A 25,002-nucleotide genomic window follows, 5' to 3' on the forward strand; every position below is an offset into this window, starting at 1 on the left:
GCCAGCAAGATCCCCTCTTAAAATTAAAAAAAAAAAAAAAAAAAAAAAAGCCAGGCACAGTGGCACAGGCCTATAATCCCAGCGACTCAGGAGGCTGAGGCAGGAAGATTGTGAGTTCAAAGTCAACCTCAACAACAGCAAGGTGCTAAGCAACTCAGTGAGACTCTGAATCTAAATAAAATACAAAATAGGGCTGGGGATGTGGCTCAGTGATATAGTGCCCCTCAGTTCAATCCCAAATACCTCCACTCAAAAAAGTTTGGGGGAGACCATTGAGGACTGAGTAAAAAGAATAGGACTTGGCTTCAGAGGATGGGGGTGCCAAGAGTGTCCAGGTGAGAGGGCTTCTGCCTTCTATGCAACAGTGTCCACCAGGTTTGTTGGATACTCCCCTTCTCAGTTGCTTAGACCAGTACAGTGGAGAGTCATCCCCTATGCTTTCCATCTTGACACATTCCCAAACACACTGTCTCCCAACACCCCAACTCTGTCCAAGATCAATATAGGAGCTGTCCTGGGACCTTCACTTCTCGCAGCAGCTCCTGTTACCAATTTCAAGGAACTATGGGTTGGTTTTTAATTTTTTAAAAAATATTTTTAGTTATAGGCGGACACACTACCCTTATTTTATTTTTATGGTGCTGAGGATCGAACCCAGTGCCTCACACATACTAGGCAAGCACTCTTCTGCTGAGCCACAACCCCAGCCCTCTATTCTGCTTTGTTTTTGTGCAGGCGGGGTCCGGTTGTAGAGAGCAGCGGCGGGAATAAGCCCAGGTCCTCACACGTGCTAGGCAAGCACCCTACCACTGAGCAACCCCTCCAGCCCTCAAGTAAATGTTTTTGTGCAGTTATTTGGTCACAGCAGCAGACCTCCAACGTGCCTCAGGATCATTTGAGAATCTATGTAAAAAGAGCTGTCAGGACTCCATTCCTGGGTACAGGTGGTGCAAGGCAATCTGCATATGAAGTGGTGCAGGGTTAGGACCAAACCTTAGAGACCAGGTTCACGGTCTCTACCCAGACTCCTAACTTCTAAGAGGGAGGGAGAGAGCTGGAGTATACGAATCATCCCGTTGTGCCGGTGGTGGAGTTCACGTTTTGCTGTAGACCCCGCTATTGGTTCTTCTTAGCTTTAGGTCGGCTAGGTTCAGGAGAGACTTTCCAGCGGCTTAGTCGGGGGCTGCAGAAATGCTACCGGCTTCTTCCCATCCTCGGCCCTGCACGGGCGCCGACCTCGTCCCACTTCAGACAGACGCACGCCCAACAGCTCGCAGCCGGCGCGGGCCCAACTACGACCACCTCCCGGGGATCAACGTAGGGGGCCCTCGCCCTTGACTACGCGACCCAAGGTCAAGGAAGTCCCGCCCGCAAGTCCGCGGGTCGGGCGCGGAGCCGACCCCGCCCCCGTGCCCGCGCAGGCAGCGCCCCGGGCATCCCGGCGCGCGCGGTGACGTCAGCGCGCCGCGCCCAAGGTAGGCCCGCCCCCGCGACTCCTCCCCGTGAGGAGCTTGAGGACAACATGGCAAGGGAGCTGCGGACGCTTCTGATTTGGGGCCGCCGCCTTCGGGCTCCGTTGCGGGCTCCCGCGCAGGCGGCCGCTCCGGAAGGTGAGGGAAGCGGGTCGTCCCTCCGGGCGCAGGGTAGGGCTTCTTTTCTCGGCCACTCAGCAGGCCGGCGTGCGACACGTGGGGTCGCGGGCTGGAGGTCCCGGGCCGGCCGGACCCAGAGCGGGCAAGCGCAGGGTTCGGGAGAGCGGAGCCGCTTGCCGCGTCGGGGCCCGTCAGGGCGCTGATTTGGTGTTCCTCCGCCCCAGCTGTTCAGGAGCTCCGCGCTGCTTGGGTCCGTGTGGTTCGTCGGATGCCGCCGCACGCTGGTTGAGCCCGGCTCGGGTTCTGGGGCCCCGAAGGCCATCCTGGCCCTCGGGTTGGGCTCTGGGCTGTCGACCACCACATCCAAGGGCCAGGAATCGGTGGGTGGAGCAGTGAATGCAGAATGACCTTAAGCCCCGCTTTCCTGCTGCCAGTGGGAGATAACCACGGTGCAGGTGTTGGCGTTCCTGGTGGGCTCTGCACACTCACGCTACGCACGTGTACGTGTATAACTTTTTGCCTAAAAAGGCCTGAGTCAAATATGCATCCTGCTCCAGAATTTTTTAACGCTTCCAGTATTCCTTGTACGTCTTTATTTATTTATTTATTAATAATAATTTTAATATTTTTTTTTTAAGTTTTCGGCGGATACAACATCTTTGTTTGTATGTGGTGCTGAGGATCAACCGGGCCGCACGCATTCCAGGCGAGCGCGCCACCGCTTGAGCCACATCCCCAGTCCCCTTGTACATCTTTATATACACTCACGTATATCCTTATACTCCTGGCATTCCTTGTACTGAAATGAAAATATCAGTATACAGGTATCCAGGGTGTTTCCAGTGGCAACACAGAGTTTTGTATTGTGGATGTGTGTTTCTTCGCTTAACGTCCTATTAGATGCAATAAAGATTATTTCAGGTTATTTTATTACAGTGAAGAGTACAGTGAGCACTCCCCCCCCCTTCCCTTGGTCCTGGAGATTGAACCCTGAGGCACTCTACCACTAAGCCACATCCTAGCGCCCCCCCCTTTTTAAATAAAACTTATTATTTTTTTTAGAAACAAGAAATAAAAAGGGCTGGGGTTGTAGCTCAGTGGTAGAGCACTTGCCTGGCATGTGTGAGGCACTGGGTTCAATCCTCAGCACCACATAAAAATAAAGACACTGTGACCATCTACAACTCCTGAGGGTGGCATTGCCTGGCTGCAGCCTCCCATTTCATACTTTATTTCCTTGATTTATTTTGTTTTCTTTCTCTGCTTATGGTTGGAATCTGTGCTGCTTAATTTTTATCCCTCTTGTGCTGCGGCCTTCACAAGAATCCAGGTGAATTCGTGGTGTTCCCAGACTGGACTTCTCAGGATGGAGTGGGGTTGCTGCTTGCTGTCAGATTTTACCCTCTCTGTGAAACAGCTTTATGTTCCTAAGATGACATGATAGTACAGGTTTAGTGTCTAATGTTTTTGCCATCTGTGTGATTCGGGTGCTGGGGCATAAGGGCATAGACAAAAGCAGAGGAGGAAGATGTGGCACAACTACTTGCAAGATATTGAGTGGGCCTTGGCTTGGTGAAGACCAAGGGGACCAAAATATCTGAGCTGTCTGAGAAAGGAAAAATCAACCCAGATGACACAGTAGCTAAAACCTCTTTAGTCCCTAGCTGAGTTTTGCTGCCCCCTGACGAGAAGAGGGAATATGGCTTGAAGGAGGAGGGAGTGTGTGTTGAGCTGATGAGAAAACTAGAGTAAATTCTGATACCCTGAATGTCAGTAAATACCAGGTGCAGAGGTAAGTTCTGTAAGGGAGATTTGCACTGAACCCAGCAGTGCTCCTCTGCTTCTTGGAATACTGACAAGTGCTCTGATAGTAAGTGAACTGTATCCATTTCACACTCCGTCCTACTTAGTCTTGATACTGAGGACTTGGCTTCCACAAGGAAGCTGCTTTTCTTTGTCTGTCAGGATTTCTTATAGTTTTGCAACTTTTAGTAAAGACAGATTTCAGGAGATTTGTTTCTGGGGTGGCTGGTTATTTCTGCTGAACCCACTAGGAATTACAGATCATGAAAGCCATAGCTTGCAGATCCAGGATCTATGTGTGGGGCTTTTCTCTATATGCTTTTTAGCTGGGTAGATGCCTATAGATGAGGGAAATTGAAAGCAAGTGTAACTTAGTCATGGGTGTAACTGATTTAAGAGAATGGCTCACCTTTAGCAACCTTGTGATTAGAATATAGTTAATTTTGAGATAGCCAAAATGCCATATTAAAAAGGCAGAAAATTAGATATTAATATTATTAAGAACAAAATAAAGAGTGTGCATCTTCCTAGTGTACCTGAATGTGATATAGTACCCAGAAGGAGAAATTAAGGCACATGTCTGTTTTAGTTCATCCACCAGTAGTCTAGCCTTAGCAAGTAAATTTTCCATAAAGCTTACTTTTAAAGTTAAACATTAATTTATTGATTAATTTTTTTGGTCCTGGGGATTGAACCTATAGGCACTCTACCACTGAGCTACATCCCCAGCCCTTTTTATTTTGAGACAGGGTCTCACTAAGTTGCTAAGAATGGCCTTGAACTTGCCATCCTCCTGCCTCAGCCTCCTGAGTCTCTGTGATTACAGGTCGGCGCCACTGTGCCCAACCTAAATATTTTATTTTATATGATTGGAAGTCTTTCAAAAAGACCTATTGGTTAGTTGGGACATAACTGAGCCATTCTTTGGTGGTTTCCAGGTATTGTTGGATGTCAGTTCCTTGTCTTCCATTGAGTGCTTTGGCCCCTGCAGGGCTTTGAGTTTGAAGAACACTTCATCTGTGAAATGCCTCCATACCAAAACTGTGTCTTGAGTACTGAGGAGTTATTATCCTCCATTGCAGTAGCTTTAACCTGGCAGCCTTCTCTGGGGCTGTTGTGAGTGAGCAGTGCTATTGACATATACCAAACGTTTGTTTCTTTCCACAGTGTCAGGGTTTATTAGAACAACAGATTCACTAGCTACACCACTGATAGAGCTGGCGAATCACAAGTTCCTTTATTCTGTTCTAATCTAAATTTCTGATATCTGTGGTGCTCACACTTTACACAATGATAGATAGATAGATAGATAGATAGATAGATATACATATACCATATATACACACATATATATACATACACACAGATCACAGAAAGACTAAGAAAGGGTTAAGGCAGTCACAGGGTTACAGGATACTGTGCCAAGAGCACAGGCTGAGAACAGATAAGGAGAGTCACTATAAGTGGTCACATAAGAATTTTAACAAGCCAGTTCTGCAGAGTTGTCAAAATGTGGGTCTGGAAATACAGAAGGCAGTTTCAGAGTGTCAGCTTGGAGCGGGCTGACACTTGGGTGGTCATGAGGATGGGAAAACCCAAGCTCTGCTGAAGTCTGGAGATGGAAGATGAGGTTCATCACTGTGACAGTTTTCCAGAGTTTGTGGTGAGTGACCTGGGCCAGGGTGCTGCTAAGTCCAGTTTGCAGGGGCTCCTTCATTTACGGATCTTAGGTGAAGGTGTTACATCTTCTGAGGTAGATAAGCTCCTGTGTCTAGTGTTTCTGATATGATTTGGGGTGTCCAGGTGATTGCTTCTGATTTAGTTTGATAAGTTGGCACAAATTATCACTTTGCACCTTATAGTTGTGCCAGGTAGATGGTGGTTGTTGACTTGTAAAAACAAGGTATGGAGTTATCCCACTTTGGTACTTGGACTTAAAAAAGGAGTAACTTATGGCAAATTACTGGTTTACAATGTGGAGTAACTCAGGATTAAGCACAGGGAAATTGGGATTGAATTCAGGGGCACTCCACCACTGAACCACATCCCCAGCCCTATTTTGTATTTTATTTAGAGACAGGGTATCACTGAGTTGCTTAGTGCCTTGCTATTGCTGAGGTTGGCTTTAAACTCGCAATTCTCCTGTCTCAACCTCCCAAGCTGCTGATATTACAGGCGGGCACTCAACTCTCCTGTCGAGCAGGCAGGTACCACTGTGTCTGGCTGCACCTTTATTTTAAAAAATTTATTTACATGCAGTGCTGAGAATAAAGCAGCACGGAGCTCCCCAACAGCTGGGGTGGAGGAACACCAAACAATACAGGGATAGGAAACAGTAGTTATATGCAGTCCTTTTTGAGTTTAGCTTCACAATAAACACCAATTTCTGTAATCACTTAGGTTAGTTCTTGTTTCCTCTTAGGCTCATTGTATCATCTGTAACACCTTTGCTACTGTTTGTGTTTCCTTCTGTGTTCCTGCATGCCCTGCATGGTTAATGGCTCATTTAAAACATTGCTATAGTTCGAAGAGTTAGATATACAAAGAGGTATACTTAGGAGTGTCACATACCCTCCCTCTTTCCATTCCATTCACATATACCAGTTGGGGGTTGAATCCCCAACACACACCAAAAAAAAACAAAAAACAAAACTGAAGTCTTCTCAGTCCCTGTGAATGTGACCTATTTGGAGATAGGGTCTTTGCAGTGATCAAATTATGCTGAAGTCACTAGGGCAGGCCCCAGTCTAGCATCCTTATAGGGCTGGGGATGTGGAGAATGGCCATCCAGAAAACTCAGGTGGAGCCAGCCCTGCCCACCCCTTGATTGCTGACTTCTGGTCTCCAGAATTCTGAGATAATGAGTTTCTGTTGTTTAAACCATCTGGTTTGCGGCACTTCTTAGGGCAGCCACAGGAAACAGTACACACCTCCTTGTAGGTAACCAGTCTATTGTGGTTTTGAATTGTGTCCCCAAGAAGACATTTCAGGCCCTGACCACTGATACCTGTGAACTAGTTGAAACAGATGCCTCTGATTTCAGGTGTTCTTTTGGAGTAGAGCAAGGTGGCAGAAGAAGAGCTGAGGGGACCAGGAGCCCCAGTGGTGAGGAAAGGGCCTCCAGCAGAGCAAGAGGTCGGGTGGAGGGAGGTGGTGGTCTCGGGAAGTGTGCTCCATGGCTGGAGTGGACCGAGGCTTGCTCTTCCCAGGTCCGACCCACCAGAGTGGAATGCCAGCCCCTGCTGGAGCACCGTGTGTGCGTGTGTGTGTGTGTGTGTGTGTGTGTGTGTATACACATGTACGTGTACAGAAGCTTAGCAAGTGCTTCATGTGCTATCAGGGCTCAGGTGAAAGTGTGGGTATAGGGGCATCACACACCTGCTGGAGGGCGGGGCAGGAGGCAATTGGCAGGCTGTGACTGGAGTGTGGGAGTCCCAGCCCAGAGCAGCCTGCATCCATGTGGTTGGGGTCACAAGTGCCCCACAATTTCAACAACAAGGTGGAACCAGGCGATGTTGAGGTGACCATGTAGAGTTAAAGCTTTGCAGCTCTTGCTGTGAAGGGATGCAGCACTGGGCCAGAGGAGGGGAGGGCCATGAGTGCTGCTGGGGTGGCCTTCTGTGTGAGGTGTGGGGAAGGGTTGCCAAATAGACGGTGGGAAGAGAGAACCCAGGGCATGGTCTGACCATGCAGGAGTGTTGGCATCTTAAATGTTTGATGGGCTGGGCACGGTGGCCACACCTATAATCCCAGCGACTTTGGAGACTGAAGCAAAAGAACCGCAAGTTCCAGGCTAGCAATTTAGTGACACCCTGTCTTAAAAAATGAAAAGAGCTGGAGATGTAGCTCAGTGGTAAATACTCTTCAGTTCAACGCCCAGTACCAAAAAAATTAATAAATAAATGGAGGGAAAAAAACAGGGCTAGGGCTATAGTTCAGTGGTAGAGCACTTCCTAGCATGTGTGAGGCACTGGATTCAATCCTTAGGACTGCATAAAAATAAATAAAATAAGGGCATGCTGCCCATATACAACTACAAAAACAAAGAAAAAAACCTGTCTCCTTGTTTCTGTACCTTCTACATCATTCCTTTCTTTCTTTCTTTTTTTTTTTAAGAGAGAGAGAGAATTTTTTTAATATTTATTTTTTAGTTTTTGGCGGTTACAACATCTTTGTTTGTATGTGGTGCTGAGGATTGAACCCGGGCCGCACGCATGCCAGGCGAGTGCGCTACTGCTTGAGCCACATCCCCAGCCCCCATTCCTTTCTATTTGTTACAAATTTCCAAAAAGTAGGAGAGTACCTGACTGGGCAGATACATTCATTTAGGCCCGGATTCCTGCAGACTGTCATGTTAACTGTCTACATATCCTTGACCATTCTGTGTCGAACATCTAAGCAACTCCAGTGCCCTGGCCTACTGGCTCCTGGGTCCACCCAGCTGGCGAGAGCACTGGGCCTGTGAGGTTTCTGTGGAAATGAAGGCAGAGGAGTCTGTGAACAGGAGACTGGAGGAGACATCAGCACCCAGTGGTGAGCTGCTGACTCCCTGGCTGCGAGATAGAACATATCTTTCGCTGTTTTTCATTAAAACACACTTGTGTGGTACATGTGAGGAAATGTCACCAAAACTGCAGCCACACCATGCTCAGTCGCTTTTCATTCCTCCAGAGCAACAGGCTGCCTTAGAGAAATCCTCATTCCTCTGCTGGACAGAGGAGATGTGAAGAAATTGGGGTATTCTGCTTCTGAGTATTAATTTTCATCCTTTCCACACATTTGCCTTTTCAGGAAAGTCAGTTCTGTGTCCTCAGAGGACCCCACTTCAGTTCAGGAGCCCCAGGCAAAACCTGGTTTCCAGCTTCTACCCCGGACGTCTGTATAGTACGTCGCAGGCTGCTGAGGACAAGAAGGAGGAGCCCCTGCATTCCATCATTAGCAGCACTGAGACCGTGCAAGGTGATGTGGCCTGGGGAGTCTTTCTTGGGTCACTGGTGGCAGGGTAGGGGAGGTTTTTGAGGCAGAGGCAGTGATTGACAGAGCTGCTTATTGACTACAGCCCCATGTAGGTCTCAGTTGTGGGGAGCGATCCCTAGACTAGTGTCCATTTCCGTCCCAGTAAACAACTTCTGGCTTTCTCCTGCTGCGCCTTGCCCCCTCTGGTGGTCACCCGGGAGTGTGCCGAGTGGCAATTCACTTCTGCTAATGACCATGGAAGCAGAGTATTGGCCCAGCTTCCACACGACTGAACTCTGAGGTACGGCAAGTTAGCCTCCAGAGCCAGGCCTGAAGGGGTTCTGTTTCTGACTTTTAAATGATGCAACAAGAACAGAATCTTTGATGTTGAGAGAACTGAGTTTTTGTCATTTTCCTTTTGTAAGTAATTTAATAGAATGCCACTTTTTTTGGAGACCGTGATGCAGGATCTGGTTGTCAGGGCCAGCCTGATTCTCATGACCAGCAGCTCTGAGAAGCTGGCCTCCACAGCCCACTTAAGTGTGTTGACCTCATGTGGGAGAGCTTTTCCACATGCACGCTTCTTTCCGTGGAGACAAGAGTCATGTGGAAGATGTCCTGCTCCTGAGACTCCTTACCTGAGAGATTTTATTTTCTGTCCACTTTTCTTTTTTGTTCACTCTTGAAGAATATTTAAAACTTAGCTGGGCATGGTGGAACACCATGGGAGGCTGAGGCAGGAGGATCAGGATCACAAGTTCAAGGACAGCCTCAGCAACTTAGGAAGGCTCTGAGAAACTTAGCAAGACCCTGTCTTCAAAATAAAAAGAGCTGGGGATGCAGGTCAGTGGTAAAGTGCTCCTGGGTTCAGTCCCTACTACCAAAAACACAAAAAGGAATATTTAAAACTTAGAACCTTAAACTTTTTTTTTTTTAAGTTGTCAATGGATCTTTTGTTTGTTTATATGTTCATATGTGGTGCTGAGGATTGAACCCAGGGCTTCACACATGCCTGGCAAGTGCTCTACCACTGAGCCACAACTCCAGCCCTTAAATATTGTTTTGAGTGGTATTATAGCATGTTCTTGCACAGAGATGGAAACATAGCTTTATTGGCTGCATCTGTGATTGATTACCAGGGTCCATCTCCAGACACGAGTTCCAGGCGGAGACAAAGAAGCTTTTGGATATCGTGGCCCGTTCCCTATACTCAGAAAAAGAGGTGTGGTGCCATCTATCGCTTTCAGGTCTCACATGTTTTGTGGCAGAATTATTCTTACACCATCTTGCCGAGGTTCTGGGATATGTCTTAGTTGTGAGAATGCATTAGGCTGCAGGTAGGCCCTGATCCTAATCTACCACAGGGAGTATTTTCACCAAAATCTGCTTCAGCTTCATGGATAAGTGTATCCAGATGATTTTGGAGGGGCTAGATTGACTCTGGGAGAGTCAATCTGGGAGTTATTTGAATTCTGCTGATAATTTAAAAATCTTTCAAATGCTGGCATGAGCTGTGCTGAGGTCCATTTTTGAGGTGCTGTTGGTGTGCCCTGGGGCCCCTGTTTGTTTACCTCTTTGCTGGCATGACTACATGCAAGACTAGTGGGGCAACAGCGGCTGGAGGACACACTATTTGTGTGGCATAGAGCAGGGAGGGTGACAAAAGAACTTTTCAAGGAGATTAAAACACATTTAAGGGTGACGGGACTTGGATAAAGCAGAGAACAAATAAGCTGTAGGTTCTATGCTAATCAAAGTGGGAAGGGGCTTTTCAGGAATGCTCACAGGTCTCCTACTGCCTGGCCAGCTGCCTCCCCCACCTCCCCTGAGTGCTCTAGTATAGTTTGAGTGGGAGCTCTGCGTGGGGCAGAGGTACCTCCCAGACTGTGAGAGGACTGTTGGGCCTGGGGCCCTCTTCCTCCAGACCATGGAGGGCTCTGATGTTTGATGACCCCACTAGATGAAATGAAGCAGTGACCCTCTTAAGTAGGAGAGAAAGATGTTGAGGACAATATTTTGTCATCGCTGTGCAAGAGACAGGAAAGAAAATGACTATAATTTGAGTTAATAGACATGTAATAATATCAGGCCTGACTGAAAAACCCCAAAGGAAAGATCAGTAGAAGTCAGTTTGCCACAGAAAGCTGTGCTGGGGAGGAGCGACCCACCCTTCATGTGTGGGCCTGCCTTGACCATCTGTGTTTGGGGGCTGAGTGATCTGTATCAGGTCTCAACTTGGAGCTAGGGCAGATGCAGCCAGCCAGGCAGGTTCCACAGAGTCAGTGCCCTTTGTTGTCCTTCCTCTTGCTTCTGTCTTGTAGGTGTTTATACGGGAGCTCATCTCCAATGCCAGCGATGCCTTGGAAAAGCTGCGACACAAGTTGGTGTCTGATGGCCAGACCCTGCCAGAAATGGAAATTCACCTGCAGACAGATTCTGAGAAAGGCACCATCACCATCCAGGTACCTCCCTCTTGATGCCCAGATCCACTTCCCACCTCTCAGAGTTGACCAGGATGGTCTGGTGGGCAGCAGCCCTGCTTAACATGCTGACACAGGGAGGCCATGCCTGCCTTCCAGTTACATCTAGACTCAAGTGACACATGGACTGTCCTTCCTGTTCTGAGGGTTCCTGCCTTAAATTTACTATAAATTAACACATGCCCATCATACAAAATTTGGAACACACAGAAAGCTGAAGAGAATTTAAAATCACCAGTCTGTGGCTTGTCTTTATTATCTTTTGAAGAGCAAATGATTTTTGTTGTTGTTTTCTTTTTTACAGTGCGGAGGATGGAACCCTCATGCTAGGCAAGTGCTCTGCCACTAAGCTAACCTCCATCCCCTTAAGTTGTTTAATTTTAAGGAAGTCAAGTTTATGACTTTTGCCTATTATACTTCATGTTTTTAGTGATCTGTTTGGGACAGATTTTTTTTTTTTTTTTTGTACTGGGGATTGAACTTGGGCACTTGACTACATCTCCAGCCCTATTTTATATTTTATTTAAGAGACAGAGTCTCACTGAGTTGCTTAGTGCCTTATTTTACTGAGGCTGGCTTTGAACTCGAGATCCTCCTGCCTCAGCCTCCCTAGCCACTGGAATTATAGGCATGCACCACCACGCCTGGCTTGTCTGGGACTTTTTTGCTTCTTCCAAAGCCAAAAGTTTCTCCTGCATGGTCTTCTAGAAGGATTGTAGCTTTAGCTCTTACATGTAGGTCTGTGATCCATTTCCACTGAATCTGGGTGTGGTTTGAGACTGCCATTGGCTTCACGTGTGTGGTGTGCAGTTGCTTCAGCACTGTCTATTTAAGTACTTTCATCCCCACTGCTCTGTCTGGGAACCTTGGTTAGAAATTGGGGGCACCACAGCTTAGTGCCTGTGATCTGTGTGTCTGTCCTTAAGTGTCCGCGTCCTGGCAACATAACTGTTGTAGCTTATGGTAAGGCTTAAATTTAGGTAGTGTAAGTTTTCCGGGTTTGTTCTTTTTCAGTTTATTCTAGGTTCTTTGTGTTTCTATATAGAATTTAGAATTCTCTTGTCATTTTCCACAAAACCTGTGAAAATTTTCACTGAGTTTCAATGAATCTATAGATCAATCTCAGAAGAAATCACTGTAAGCTGAAAACAGGAACCATTAGGTGCTTTTTCTCCTTAACATCAACCCCAGCAAACACACTACTGCTGAGCTACATCCCCAGCTCTATACTAGAACTTTCTTTTTTTTTTTTTTTTTTTTTTAAAGAGAGAGAATTTTTTAATATTTATTTTTTAGTTATCGGCAGACATAACATCTTTATTTGTATGTGGTGCTGAGGATTGAACCCGGGCCGCATGCATGCCAGGCGAGCGCGCTACCGCTTGAGCCACACCCCCAGTCCTATACTAGAACTTTCAACAGAATCCTTAGGGGAAGGGCCATGAGGCTGGGGTGTGGCTCAGTGGTAGGGCATTTACCTGGCCTGCAGGTGGCCTTGGCTTCAATTCCAGCACCCAAAATGAAGAAAGTTTTAGTGCATGAAAGTAAGCATCTTAGTGTAATTTTATATTTAATGACTAATACCAACCAGAAGCTAATTTAAATCAGCTCTTTATCTGTAATTATTACATGTATCTCAATAAATGGATCAGGCCAGGTTTTGGACTCTTCTACGAGCACCTCAGAATTTACTAGAAGCCTCTCAGTGTCCCATTTCTTGGTGGGTCTCAGGGCCTGTGTAACAGGTGCAAGAACACCCTGACGGCAGCCAGGAGGTTCCGGCACTCAGTGGGCTACAGCTGCCCCATGGGCTGTTCTCAGGAAGAACACCTAGAAGTGACTTGCTATAAGAGGGCAAAAGCTGCTTCTGCATGCTTTCCCACTTCCCAAGTTGATGGTGGCAAGGCAGCTTGTGCCTTGTGTGGGGTGTCTGCACGTGGGAGCAGGCCAGCCAGCAGAGGTCTGAGGAAGAGGGAGGGCCCGTGGCAGCCTCACTAGCATGTCGCTTGTCTCTGTCTGTTGGGGCTGTTACATTGATGAGCAGAACTAATGGTTGCTGGAGTTATGAGGCCGGGCAGTCCACAGCCACACCAGCAGACGTGGTGTGTTTCTGTGTGTACACATGAGGCAGAGGAATCCTGTCCCCTTTCCTGAGGGGAGCCGCTGGTGGCCACTGACCAGTCTCCTCATGACATCACCACCTGGGGGTAGGGGCATTGGGGAGTGCAGGCCGTAGCCTGTGTGTGCCAGGCCGAGGGTGCAGAGCTGGCTACATCTAGGGCAAGAGTTGTTTTCCTTCCAGTTACTGATGGAGCGTCTCCTCCTTGGTTGGTTTTCATTTGCTTGTGCTGGGGATGGAGCCCCACTGCGCTCTGCCCATCCCCCTGAATTGTCCAGGGACGCAGGGCTCACATAACTGGACTTGGGCTTTTCTGATGTGTGTGAAGTGTACTTCCCAGATCCCGTCTGGGCCCCATCACTGAGGCTATTTGTGCTGCATGGGCCATGCTTGGCACTTAGTGTCTCTCTCCTTAGGACACTGGCATCGGGATGACACAGGAGGAGCTGGTGTCCAATCTGGGCACAATCGCCAGATCAGGGTCAAAGGTAAGATGGCGCAGTCACTGCTTCTCCTCCACAGGGCGGGCGTGGGTGCCAGGCTAGTGAGGCCTGGTCAGGTGGGCCCCCCAGAGGGCGCTGTGAGAGCAGCTTTGTTTCCCTTTAGCGTCACAGGTCCCAGGCACTGCTGGGCAGGAAGGGTTCAGACAAGCACTTTGCCCAGAGTGGGAAACAGGATGGCAGGTTCACAGCTGTCAGTCTATTTTGAGGGTGCCATTCACCTCCTGGTGCCTTTCTGTGGCGGCTACTGGGCCCCTGCCTGAGCTGTGTGGGCTTGACACCACAGCAGAGGTGGACTGCCTCCTCCCAGGCAGCCCGGGCCACAGTCTACAGGTACAGCAATTCTGCTCTGCCAGCCACGCGGGGATCATGTGGCCACCAGTGTGGCACAATCTGATGCTGGGAAGAGATGAGTGGTCCAAGAGTCCTCTCAGTGTGTCTGTTCCAGCCTAACACAGGGGCTGGAGGCCCTTGCTGCCTCTCCTGGTGACTGAGTGCTTTTCTGTTTGTTTTTATTGGCCTAAGTGGTACCATTGTCAGTCCAAATCGACTCAGAAATTTCTGCTTTTAAAACTTCTGTGAGGGGGCTGGGGATGTGGCTCAGAGGTAGAGCACTTGCCTTCCATGTGTGAGGCACCGGGTTCAATTCTCAGCACCACATTAAAAAAAATAAAGATATTGTGTCCACTTGCAACTAAAATAAATAAGTAAATCAATAAATAAATAAATGGGGGGAAAAAGAACTTCTGTGACCATGATGGCAGGGATAGTATGCGCTGCCCTGTGTGGCAGCTGTGAGCTAGGTGTGGCTGCTTACATTTATTTATTTATTTGTTTGTTTGTTTAAATTTTTTTTTTTTTTTTTAGTTGTAAACACAAAACTTTTATTTTTTAATTTTTTTTATTTTTTTGAGAGAGAATTTTAATATTTATTTTTTAGTTTTTGGCAAACACAACATCTTTGTTTATGTGGTGCTGAGGATCAAACCCGGGCCGCATGCATGCCAGGCGAGCGCGCTACCACTTGAGCCATATCCCCAGCCCCGCTGCTTACATTTAAATGCAGTAAGAGGAGATAAAATGTCAAGTTCAGTTCCTCAGTCACACTCCAGGTGCTCCACAGCCCCTTGGTGCAGGTGTAGAATGTCCGAATCTTGGCAGGACACTGGGCTGAGCTGAGTTGGCAGAGCGGCAGAGTATGTGCATTTTGCTTCCTGTTTAGCCTTCAGAATGTTGATAGCTCAGAACAAGGAATGCTCTGCAATCACTGTCAGCCTACTGTGTGCGGGGGTGCCGCAACTACAGATTCAGCCAATCTTAAAAAGTTTTTTGTTTTTTTTTTTTTTAATTATGTCTGTACTGAACATGTACAGACAGTTTTCTTGTCATTGTTCTCTAAACAGTATGGTATAACTATTTACACAGCATTTGCATTGTATTAGGCATTTTAAGTAATCTAGAGGTGATTTAAAATACAGGGAAAGATGTGTTATAAGCAGATGATACACCATTTTATACAAGGGACTTCAGCATCATGGGCTTTTGTATCTGTGGGGGTCCTGGGACTACCCCCTGGTGCTGAGGGACAGCTGTGCTGGGTTTGCGCTGTCTCCCCCAAGGCTTCAAGTCTTGGAGACACGGGGCAAAAGACAAACTGAGGAGAGTCTTCATTCTTTCCTCAGTGACCTGATAGGTGGAGGCACTACTCTGCCCACTCAAGTGTGACCTGCAGGTCTGCCCTTGCCTTGAGACAAGGGGAAGTGTGAGCTTTATGATGAATAAGGACCCTCCCGCTTTGGCCCAGCTGTGTGTCTTTAGGTGGGTTGTCCCACCTCTTAGTTATTTACGTATAGCATGGGAAGAGGGCATCTCAGCATGGTCGCCTCAGCATTTACTGAGATCTTGACTATGCTAGAGAACCTACACAGAAAGTAAGAATGTCGGCTCCTGGTGCCAGAGGGGCGGCCTACCTATGACCAGCCTTTGTCCCCTCAGGCCTTTCTGGAAGCACTGCAGAACCAGGCGGAGGCCAGCAGCAAGATCATCGGCCAGTTTGGAGTGGGCTTCTACTCGGCCTTCATGGTGGCTGACAGAGTTGAAGTCTATTCCCGCTCAGTGGCCCCTGGGAACCCAGGTTATCAGTGGCTATCAGATGGGTAAGTTAGGAAGCAAGCCTCCATCACATGGGCAGTGTCTTTGCCCTTGGTAACACTTGGAGTCAATGTTACCTAACACTTGAGTTTGACCACTGAGTTTGGAAAGAGACTTTATTGAGAAAATGCAAAAAACAGGTTTATGGGTGTGAAACCTGACTCTCCTACTCTGGGAAAGTAGTTTGTGGCTCCAAACAGTCTATGTGACTTGACACCAATCACTGTGCTCTGTGGTGCTGGCCCGTCCAGGCTGAGCCCCTTCGGTGGCTGGGTATGGGATGGGCCTTCCTCCTGGGCCATCCTGTAGACAGCCTCTCTGGCCTGAGTTCTATGGGGTCTCCTCTGGTTCTCCCCACCCTCTAGGTTCTTTTCCTTAGTACTCCACCCCATCCACAGGTTCTAGGATGCCTCTGTGCAACAGGTGGTGGCACTCTTTAAGAGCCACTTGCTCACTTCCTGCTCCCATATGTGACGAGTTGATTAGGTAGGTGTTTTAGCAGCACTTCAGCTGTGTTTGAGGAGAGTGGGATCTTGGCCAAGTTTAAGCATTGTTTTCAGCTGGCCCCGAAAGGTTGTTGTTGTATTTTTTTAGGGTACAATTTAAAATCAGTTTATATATAAACTTTTTTTAAAATTTGTTCTTATCAGTTATAAATGACACCAGAATGCTCTTTGATTCATTGTACACAAATAGAGCACATGTTTTCACTTCTCTGGTAGTACGGGAAGTAGGGTCATACCATTCATGCAATCATACATGTACCTAGGGTAATGATGTTCGTCTCATTCTACCCCAAAACTCTGAGTTTGACCTTCTGGCTGTGCATAGCAGCCCCAGGGGTAGGAGACCTGGCTGGAGCATAGCTTGCCTCCTCCCTTAGTCCATATTGAGGTCTCTAAATTTCATGAAAGCGGCTGCTCAGCATGAACATGGCCAAGGCGTCATCAAGGCCCTGTCTGAGGGCATCCCCTCCTCCCTCACTTCTGAGGTGGCTTCTGCTTTTCTCAGGGACCCCTGGCCTCTGCTGCAGTTCAGAAACAGCAGAGGTATCTAATGCTGATTTATACTTGGGCCAGGCCTCACTGGTGCCCTGGGTCTGCTTTCTGGTCACTCAAGCCCAGGATATTCTCCAAGGGAGCCTGGGGGCTTGTACCTGCACCCCAGCACAGAGGTTCTCATTTGGTGTGCACTCTGTGACCTGAGGGGTTCTGACTAGGTCAGAAGAGGCACATCTGGTCTCCCACATGTTGGCCTGGGCTCTGCTCAGGAAAGCAACTACCTTTGCCCTACAATGACACTGCCTTTCTTTTCCTTGGGTCTTAGCTCTGGAGTGTTTGAAATTGCTGAAGCTTCAGGAGTCAGAACTGGAACCAAAATTGTCATCCACCTCAAGTCAGACTGCAGAGAGTTTGCCAGTGAAGCCCGGGTTCAAGGTGAGTAGCACCTGGGCCCCAGCTGGGCTCTGGGACTTGTGTGGTAGCCAGGTGGGTTGGTGAAGCAGACATAGCTGAGAAGGGCTGGGCAAGGACTGGGCTTCCAGCTTGGCCAGTAGGTCTGCGGAGGACAAAATTCTCACTGACTCTTTCAGAGAACCAAAGGCAAGGCTTGCTGGTAGACAGGGAGTGTAGCCCCCCATCTTTTGTAAACTTGGTGGGTCTGACAGAGAGCGCTGAGTCTCTGATGCAGTTAGCCCACATGGTCTCACAGCAGGCCCTGGGAAGTCTGCTCTCTCCAGGTTCTGCCACCGCCTCCATGCAACTGGTGGGCAGGACCTGTGTCTTTGTCGGACCCTGGCCTGCACCTGTGAGGTGGGTGCAACTCAACAAGCCTTGTCCTCACACTGGAGCAGTTTTGCTTTCCTCTGTCTCCACCTCCTGCAGATGTGGTGACCAAGTACAGTAACTTCGTCAGCTTCCCTCTGTACCTTAATGGAAGGCGGATTAACACCTTGCAGGTGAGGCCCTGAGCTGCCTGCAGGGCTCAGGCAGCCCTGGAGACAGGTGTGCCTACTCCATGGAGGGAAGGGTAGAGATGACAGGGGGTCACTGCCCAGAATCCCAGGACGAGGCATCATTTGTGGAGAGATGAGATTGTGGTGCTGGCAGGGTCCCCAGTCCCAGTGCACCCAGTCCACATTCTGTGTTGGTAGATGGCATGATTCTCCCTCATACTCTGCTCCAGCCTCCTGGTTGGCCCTTGCCCAACTTCACTGCCCTGGGGAAGGGACGCTTGTGCCAGAGCCTTTTAGGTACTAGAGGGGATGGAGCTGGAGGTGGAGGGCAGGCCCCTCCCCACCCCAGGCTGTCGAGGGGCATGTACTCCTCCACCAACCTATGGGGTTGTGGTGGAGATGCAGCTCTATGTGCTCCCCATCCATCTCCATCACCAGGCCCTCTGGACGATGGATCCCAAGGATGTCAGCGAGTTGCAGCATGAGGAATTCTACCGTTACATCGCTCAGGCATATGATAAGCCCCGCTACACCCTGCACTACAGGACAGACGCACCCCTCAACATCCGGAGCCTCTTCTATGTGCCAGAGATGGTGAGGCACTTGGCTCAGGCCTGCAGGGCCCTCACACGGTACAGCTGCAGAGATACCCCTCTGCTCTCAGAGCCAGGACGTTCCTGTGGCCACAATGATGGCCCCAAATGGGCACCTCTTCATGCAGACATGCCACCACATTGGCAGGATTAGAAGAAAAGCAGAGGCCTCTGGGTGGGGAATGCAGTCTCTTCAGTCTCCCACATGCAAGGTTGTCTCATGTGACATCTTTCGGAGCAGGCCTGGGCTCAGGTGCTTGCATGGTGAGGGGCCCTTGGAGCCGCTGTGCTGGCTGTGTTGCAGGTCTTGTGAGGCTTTCCCCAGGATGCTGCAGAAAGGGCTCTGGTGGATCCACAGGGTCACTGTGTGCTTCCACTCGTCCCTCAGCCTGGCTCGTGTGGGCATATAGGTTCCTGTGCCTTCACCTGACCAAACTGTAATAGTGCCGGTTTCTTAGTATCCCTTTGAGAAAGAGCTGGACTGTGTCCTCCCTCCAGGTGAGGTCCATGGACTACAGCCTCAGCATCTCCTGGACTTGTTACAAATGCTGAGAGTCTTAGCCTATCAAGACCTCCTAGATCAGAGCCCACATGAGCAGGACCCAGTGCTGAGGCAGAGTGGGCACCAACAGCCTTTTTTTTTTTCTTTTTCTAAATATTTTTGGAGATGGCAGTACTGGTGATGTGTGTCCTAAGGATGATTTATATAGTTTTAAATATTTGGAGTGCTGTACTGCTGAGCCACTTCCCCAGCCCTTTTAATTTTGAGACAGGGTCTTGCTAAATTGCCGAGGCTGGCCTTGAACTTGTGATCCTCCTATCTCAGCATCCCAAGTAACCAGGATTACAAGTGTACATCACTGCACCCAGCTCACCCCAGCACACATTACTGTAAGAGCAGAGAGCACTGGGTTTGGCCCTGCAGCCACACGGTCTCTATGTGGCCACTGACCCTGCTACTGTGGTGAGAGAGCCCCATAGACAGTGCCTTGGGAACCACTCAGCAGGGCCTCTGGGCCTGTAGATGTTAAGATATAGTTACAGGAGTTGGGGCTGTAGCTCAGCGGCAGAGCGCTTGCCTAGCATGTGTGAGGCACTGGGTTCAATCCTCAGCACCTCGTAAAAGTAGACAAAGGCATTCTGTCCATCTACAACCACAAAAATTTTTTTAAAAAAGATACAGATCTTTTCACATGTCATTAATTATTTAATTTTCCCCCCAGATATTTAAAACTATATCATCCTCAGGTCATACAGATAGGCAGTGAGCCAGATTTGGCCTCTGGGTTGTGGTTTTCTGACCCCAGATTTATCACCAAGTTTGGCTCCATTCTTGGAGACATGCATGTCCTTTTATGTTCTCCAGTGGGAGTGGGTTGGGGAGGGTAGCAGCTGCCCAAAGAATGCCACCCACACCCTGCAGAACCCTGGTGTTAGTGTCATGGAAGTGTCCTCCCTGGACTGGGGCCTCTGGTGGAACTGTCCCCTGGCCTTCCTTGCCTTCTGGGTTCTTTGCCCAGGGCAGCCTAAGAAGCGCTGTCTCTCATCCTGCCACTGGGCTCTGCCTCCCTGTGTCTACCGTGGATTTCTGCCACTGCTCCTGACCTTGTCCTTTTGTTCTCAGAAACCTTCCATGTTTGACGTGAGCAGGGAGCTGGGCTCCAGTGTGGCACTGTATAGTCGCAAAGTCCTCATCCAGACCAAGGCTGCAGACATCCTACCCAAGTGGCTGCGCTTCGTTCGAGGTACTGTGCTGGACTTTGGCCCTGAGTCTGTGAGTGGCTTCCCGGCCTCACATTGCTCACTGTTTGCAAAAGCGGGCTGCTGGTCTGGCTCTCAGATCTGCTTTCCTAAGCATGCCTCAGTGCACTGGCCGTATTTATGGAGTGGCTGAGAAATATAGCTCATTGCCTCTAGGACTGTTTCCAGCCTCCACATTAGTTGTAGTTGATTTGGGTAAGAGGGCAGGGGAGATTGAGTTGAGTTCTTTCAGTGATTAGAACTATCATGTGAGTTTCAGATTCATGCGTGAATTACCTTGAACTTGAGATCATAAGTTGAGTAAAGAATTCAGTGCTTAGATCTTTATATCATTGTAGCACAAAGGTGTCTACTGTCCCTGATATAGCTAGGATTTTTTTCACCTTTTTTTCCCTCCCTTTTAACCAGGGATTGAAAGCAGGGGTGTTTTACTACTGAGCCACATCCCAACCCTTTTTACATTTTATTTAGAGTCAGAGTCTCTCTTAAGTAACTTAGAGCCTTGCTAAATTGCTGCGGCTGGCTTTGAACTCACAATCCTCCTGTCCCAGCCTCCCCAGTCACTGGGATTACAGGCATGTGCCACTGCACCTGATGCAGCTAGAATTTTTAAGGTCGAATCCCGAGTGTGTTTGCCAAGCGTTGAAGGGCTTCTGAGGCGGTAGGCATACCCCCAGCCCAGGCCGGGCCTGTCTCAGATGTGTCTTGTCCCCAGGCTGTCTGTAGCCTCCTGTCTTCCTTGCTCTTCTCACCACATAAGGCAAAGGGCCAGTTAAGAGCTCTTGGGTAGTGGTTGAGGGGCCACAGGCGCAGGGAAGCTCTGACATGTCCTGTTCTTGCAGGTGTGGTGGACAGTGAGGACATCCCTCTGAACCTCAGCCGGGAGCTCCTGCAGGAGAGTGCACTCATCCGGTGAGCCTGGGGGAAAGGGGCAGTGCGGGATTCCTAATTGAGGACCAGGCACTCCAGCTAGGCTGTGCCTCTCAGGCCTGAGCTTGGTTACAGGAACCCAGAGCGATGTAAAGAGCAGAAAGCTGGGCCTGGCCTACTCTTGAACAACTCAGGCTGTGATCTGAAAGAGTTTGGGAGTAGTTGATCATCACCTAGGCTGAGTCTAGAGAGGACAGGGGCTACGGGGCCAAGGCTCTTGGCAGTGGGCTACAGCAGGCCAGGCCCTGTGCAAAGGTGGAACTCCAGTGCAGGATTCTCCATCAACATCTTTACTGCACCCACTCTGGTTCCAGGCTCTCCAGATAGTTTTTTCAAACTGCATTCACTGTTTTTTTTTTTTTCCTAGTGAAAGTTCTGTTTGCTTTTATTGGACATATGTCTCACCTGTAATCCTAACCCAGAAATGGCCATGGTTGGCATTTTAGGATTTAGAATAGAGGAGCAGAGGTTTTAGAGCTAGAGTGCACAACAACCAGATCGGGGCCAGATGTGGTGTAGCACACACCTATAATCCCAGGTACTCAGGAGGCTGAGGCAGAAGGGTCACAAGTTCAAGACCAGCCTGGACAATTGAGTTGAAACCCTTTTTCAAAAAATAAACAAGACTGGGGTTGTAGTTCAGTGGTAGAGTGCCCTTAGGTTGAATCCCCAATACCAACACCACCCCAAATAAATAAATAATAAACCAAATTGGGAACGTGGCCTTCAAGAGTCTCCAGGTTGCCCTTATAGAATGAGACGCAGCAGCAGCGTGCCTCACTGAGTCTTGCAAGAGCTCGCAGCAAGGGACTGCTCTTCCATCCTCAAGAGGATGTGCTCCCTGCGTAGAGAAGGGGCAGCTCTGCTGGTGAGACACCTGCCTGGAGAGGAGCCAGGGCTGTCTCATCCCAGGGCCACTGGCTCCCACTTGCGAGGGTTGCCCTTTAGGAGCAGATGTCACCATGCAGATGCTTTTGTCTTGTTTTTTACATAATTCATATTTATACTATTTTCCTTATGTAGTAGTTTATTTTGGCTATTTCCAACCACTATTAATTTGCTGGGAGGCTCTTTTAATAACTGCGTAGTAGTATGTCTCACAGATATGTATAGTATCCAGTCCCCCAGAGTAGAACCAGTTATTTTTCCTATTAAAAACAACCACAATGGGGCTGGGGATGTGGCTCAAGTGGTAGCGCGCTTGCCTGGCATGCGTGCGGCCTGGGTTCGATTCTCAGCACCACGTACAAACAAAGATGTTGTGTCCGCCGATAACTAAAAAATAAATATTAAAAAATTCTCTCTCTCTCTCTCTCTCTCTCTCTCTCTCTCTCTCTCTTTAAAAAAAAAAAAAAAAACAACCACAATGGGCTGGGGATGTGGCTCAAGTGGTAATGTGCTCGCCTGGCATGCGCGGGGTGCTGGGTTCGATCCTCGCACCACATAAAAATAAAGATGTTGTGTCCACCGAAAACTGAAAAATAAATATTAAAAAATCCTCTCTCTCTTCTCTCTGTCTTAAAAAAACAAAACAAAACAAACAAACAAAAAAAACACAAGGTATAATAAATAAAAAACAGACCTCAGTACCTTGTTCCAGTCCATGCCAGCAATGCCATCCTCCTGAGAGCTGTGGCCTCTGCTTCTTGGCCAGTGGCCGCAGGGCAGTTTCCACTGCTGAGGGCAGAGTGCTTTGGTACATTTGCATGAGGGTGCTAAGTGAGCCTGGGGGCTGGTGAGTCTGTTGCTTTGCTCCTCGTTAATGGGAAGGGTCGGGGGCTCCACTGTGGCACATCCCTACTTCTCAGCCCAGGGTACCACAGTCAGGGAGATTCCAGGCCCCAACCACATCTTGGAGATGGAGAGACAAGAGCAACCCTAGAACCAGGAGACTGGTGAAGTGACCCCAGGCTGACCATAGCAGAACTGCGTGGGCCTTGTCACACAGCCCCTTCCTGCGTGCGTCACGGAGAGGTCATGTGCGTCAGCAAACCTGCAGCTCTGACTGCCATGGCCCCAGCGTCTGCCGAACAGCCCACTGTGCCCCACCTGCAGAGGCCCCTTGTCTCTGATCGTGGTTGTCAGTTTGCCAGTCTGACAGCTCAAGAGCCCACCTTATGAAAAATTTGGAAAGAATTGCAAAGTCTGCAAAGAACATTTTTCCCCTGAATTCTTCATTCAAGTCTTCTTTCACTGCCTCGCCTTCCTTTAGATACCTTGGGGTCCTGTGTAGCTCCAGTGCAGCCTCAGGGTCAGGGTTCAGTGTTGCCATGTCACTATCACCGTCTGTCCTCCAACCAGTCCAGGTCCCCATGCTGTCCCACTGAAGATGGGCACCTGGGCTTTCTTTGACTTCAGTTCCCAGGATACTGTTGGAGAGGAGGTCTATGGTTCTGTGGAGTGACCCTGTGTTTGCTACTGATGCTCTGGTGAAAGCACACGGGGACAGTCCTGTCTGGTGTGGCATTGGTTTGACTTGTCCCATGCCGGTGAGGTTCACAGTGACACTTGGCTCAGGGGTGTCTGCAGGTGTCTCTACATGGTGTCTCTTGACCGTGTTGTTAATGAATATCAACTCAGGTGATTTGAAGCAGTGTCATACCATCTTCAAACTTTAGCGTATTCGTTTATGATCCTTAAATGTTCATAATTTCTTTCTGGTCTGATTTTCCATTTTCATCAAAGGGTAATAATCTGTTCATCATTGATTTGATCTCTGATTGTCCCCTAAGGCAGGTGAGAGGCTCCTGTCCATTTGATGAATCTCCACTGAGCTCTGGATGCTTCTGCTGGCACGAGGTGCTCCAGGCCTTCTGGTACCTCGATGCCTCTTTTCCAAGTCCTTCCTTGCTTCCCCTAAGAACCCTGGTTGAGATCTGAGAACTGGGGAAGCTCGTGGCTAGTGAGGTGTTACTGCTCCCAGCCCTCCTGGGAGAGAGTTCAGAAGCGTGTGAACGTGCGGGTGAGCTCGCACATGATTCCATCTGTGTTTCCCTCTTGTTTTGTGAAGCCCATACCAATACCTCCAGTGCTAAGCCAGTAGTATGGGTGTATTCTGGACTTGGCCCTCTCCATGTTGGAAACGCCCTTTTGACATGAGAAATCTGCTTCTAATTATTCTTAACGTGGTTCCTTATTTGACGGATCTCCTCCACATAACTGCTCTGGCATAGTCCCCACCCTCCTTGTGGGGGCCACATCACCTTGCTTGGCTATGACACCCCCTGCCTGCCCACCCTCCTTTCTGGGTGTTCCCCTCCCAGGCCTGGACACTCCACACAATCCCTCCCCATCTTGGGCAGTTGTGAGTGCTCTCACAGATGAGGATTCCCACCCTGTCCCATTCTGCTCAGGGGCTGAAGATGAGTGTTTGGGACAGGAGTACAGGAGGGGGATTAAATGAGCTTTAGACATTATTGTCCCCTGCCTTGGATTGATGAGGAAATAAATCCCAAGTTATAGAGTACACTATGGTCTGGACACTACTGGTCCTGGTTCCAAACAGATGTGGACAGATGGAGCTGTTCTGTCTTATGATCTGTCCTGTTGGGATGGCTCTGATTTCTCCTTGGCATGTCTCAGGCTGCTGGGACTCAGGTGATCTGGTGGCTGTGTGGCAGCACACCACTTGTGCTGTTCTTTCCCACTGCTGCAGGACCTTGCTTATAGCAGCTCTGCATCTGTGTGCCAGGTGAGGTCCTGCTCACACAGTCTGGTGCTCCCCTTATTGCCCATTGCCCTGCAGTTGGAATGACCCGCGCAGAGGGTCATGTTCTCAGGTGTCTTGGGCCTGCAGAGGGGCAGCATGGTCAGCTCTGGGCCTCCAGGGTGACCCTCTGCTGAGAATCAGGAGGCCCAGTGGTTCTGCTATTCTCACATTTTTGAGGGTGGGCTAGTCATTTACCTGAATGTGTCACAGAAGCTGTCATTCACCGTGAGTAAATTCTGTTCCCAGGAAGCTCCGGGACGTGTTACAGCAGAGGCTGATAAAGTTCTTCGTTGACCAGAGCAAAAGGGATGCTGAGAAGTACGCAAAGTTTTTTGAAGATTATGGCTTGTTCATGAGAGAAGGCATTGTGACCACTGCAGAGCAGGAGGTCAAGGTGAGACTGGCTTTCTGGGCCTTCCTCTGGTCTGCCTCAGCACTAGGGCTTCAGAGGAAT

General features: G+C 49.0%; 1 protein-coding gene across 2 annotated transcripts in view; it reads left to right on the forward strand.

The window, feature by feature from the left end:
* The first annotated feature begins 1,493 nt into the window (after positions 1-1,493).
* The window catches only part of Trap1 (TNF receptor associated protein 1), a 29,149-nt gene continuing 5,640 nt past the window's right edge, over positions 1,494-25,002 (forward strand). For both annotated transcript variants that reach the window (XM_076840284.1, XM_076840285.1), the window contains exons 1-12: positions 1,494-1,610; positions 8,187-8,354; positions 9,491-9,573; positions 10,673-10,813; positions 13,367-13,438; positions 15,446-15,606; positions 16,928-17,037; positions 17,485-17,558; positions 17,994-18,149; positions 19,773-19,893; positions 20,752-20,821; positions 24,795-24,942. In XM_076840284.1, the coding sequence (XP_076696399.1) occupies positions 1,523-1,610; positions 8,187-8,354; positions 9,491-9,573; positions 10,673-10,813; positions 13,367-13,438; positions 15,446-15,606; positions 16,928-17,037; positions 17,485-17,558; positions 17,994-18,149; positions 19,773-19,893; positions 20,752-20,821; positions 24,795-24,942 (1,392 nt within the window). In that variant the 5' untranslated portion in view covers positions 1,494-1,522. The remainder of the gene's footprint in view (positions 1,611-8,186; positions 8,355-9,490; positions 9,574-10,672; positions 10,814-13,366; positions 13,439-15,445; positions 15,607-16,927; positions 17,038-17,484; positions 17,559-17,993; positions 18,150-19,772; positions 19,894-20,751; positions 20,822-24,794; positions 24,943-25,002) is intronic.

Source organism: Callospermophilus lateralis, chromosome 19, assembly GCF_048772815.1.
Source record: "Callospermophilus lateralis isolate mCalLat2 chromosome 19, mCalLat2.hap1, whole genome shotgun sequence".
Classification (NCBI taxonomy): Eukaryota; Metazoa; Chordata; class Mammalia; order Rodentia; family Sciuridae; genus Callospermophilus; species Callospermophilus lateralis.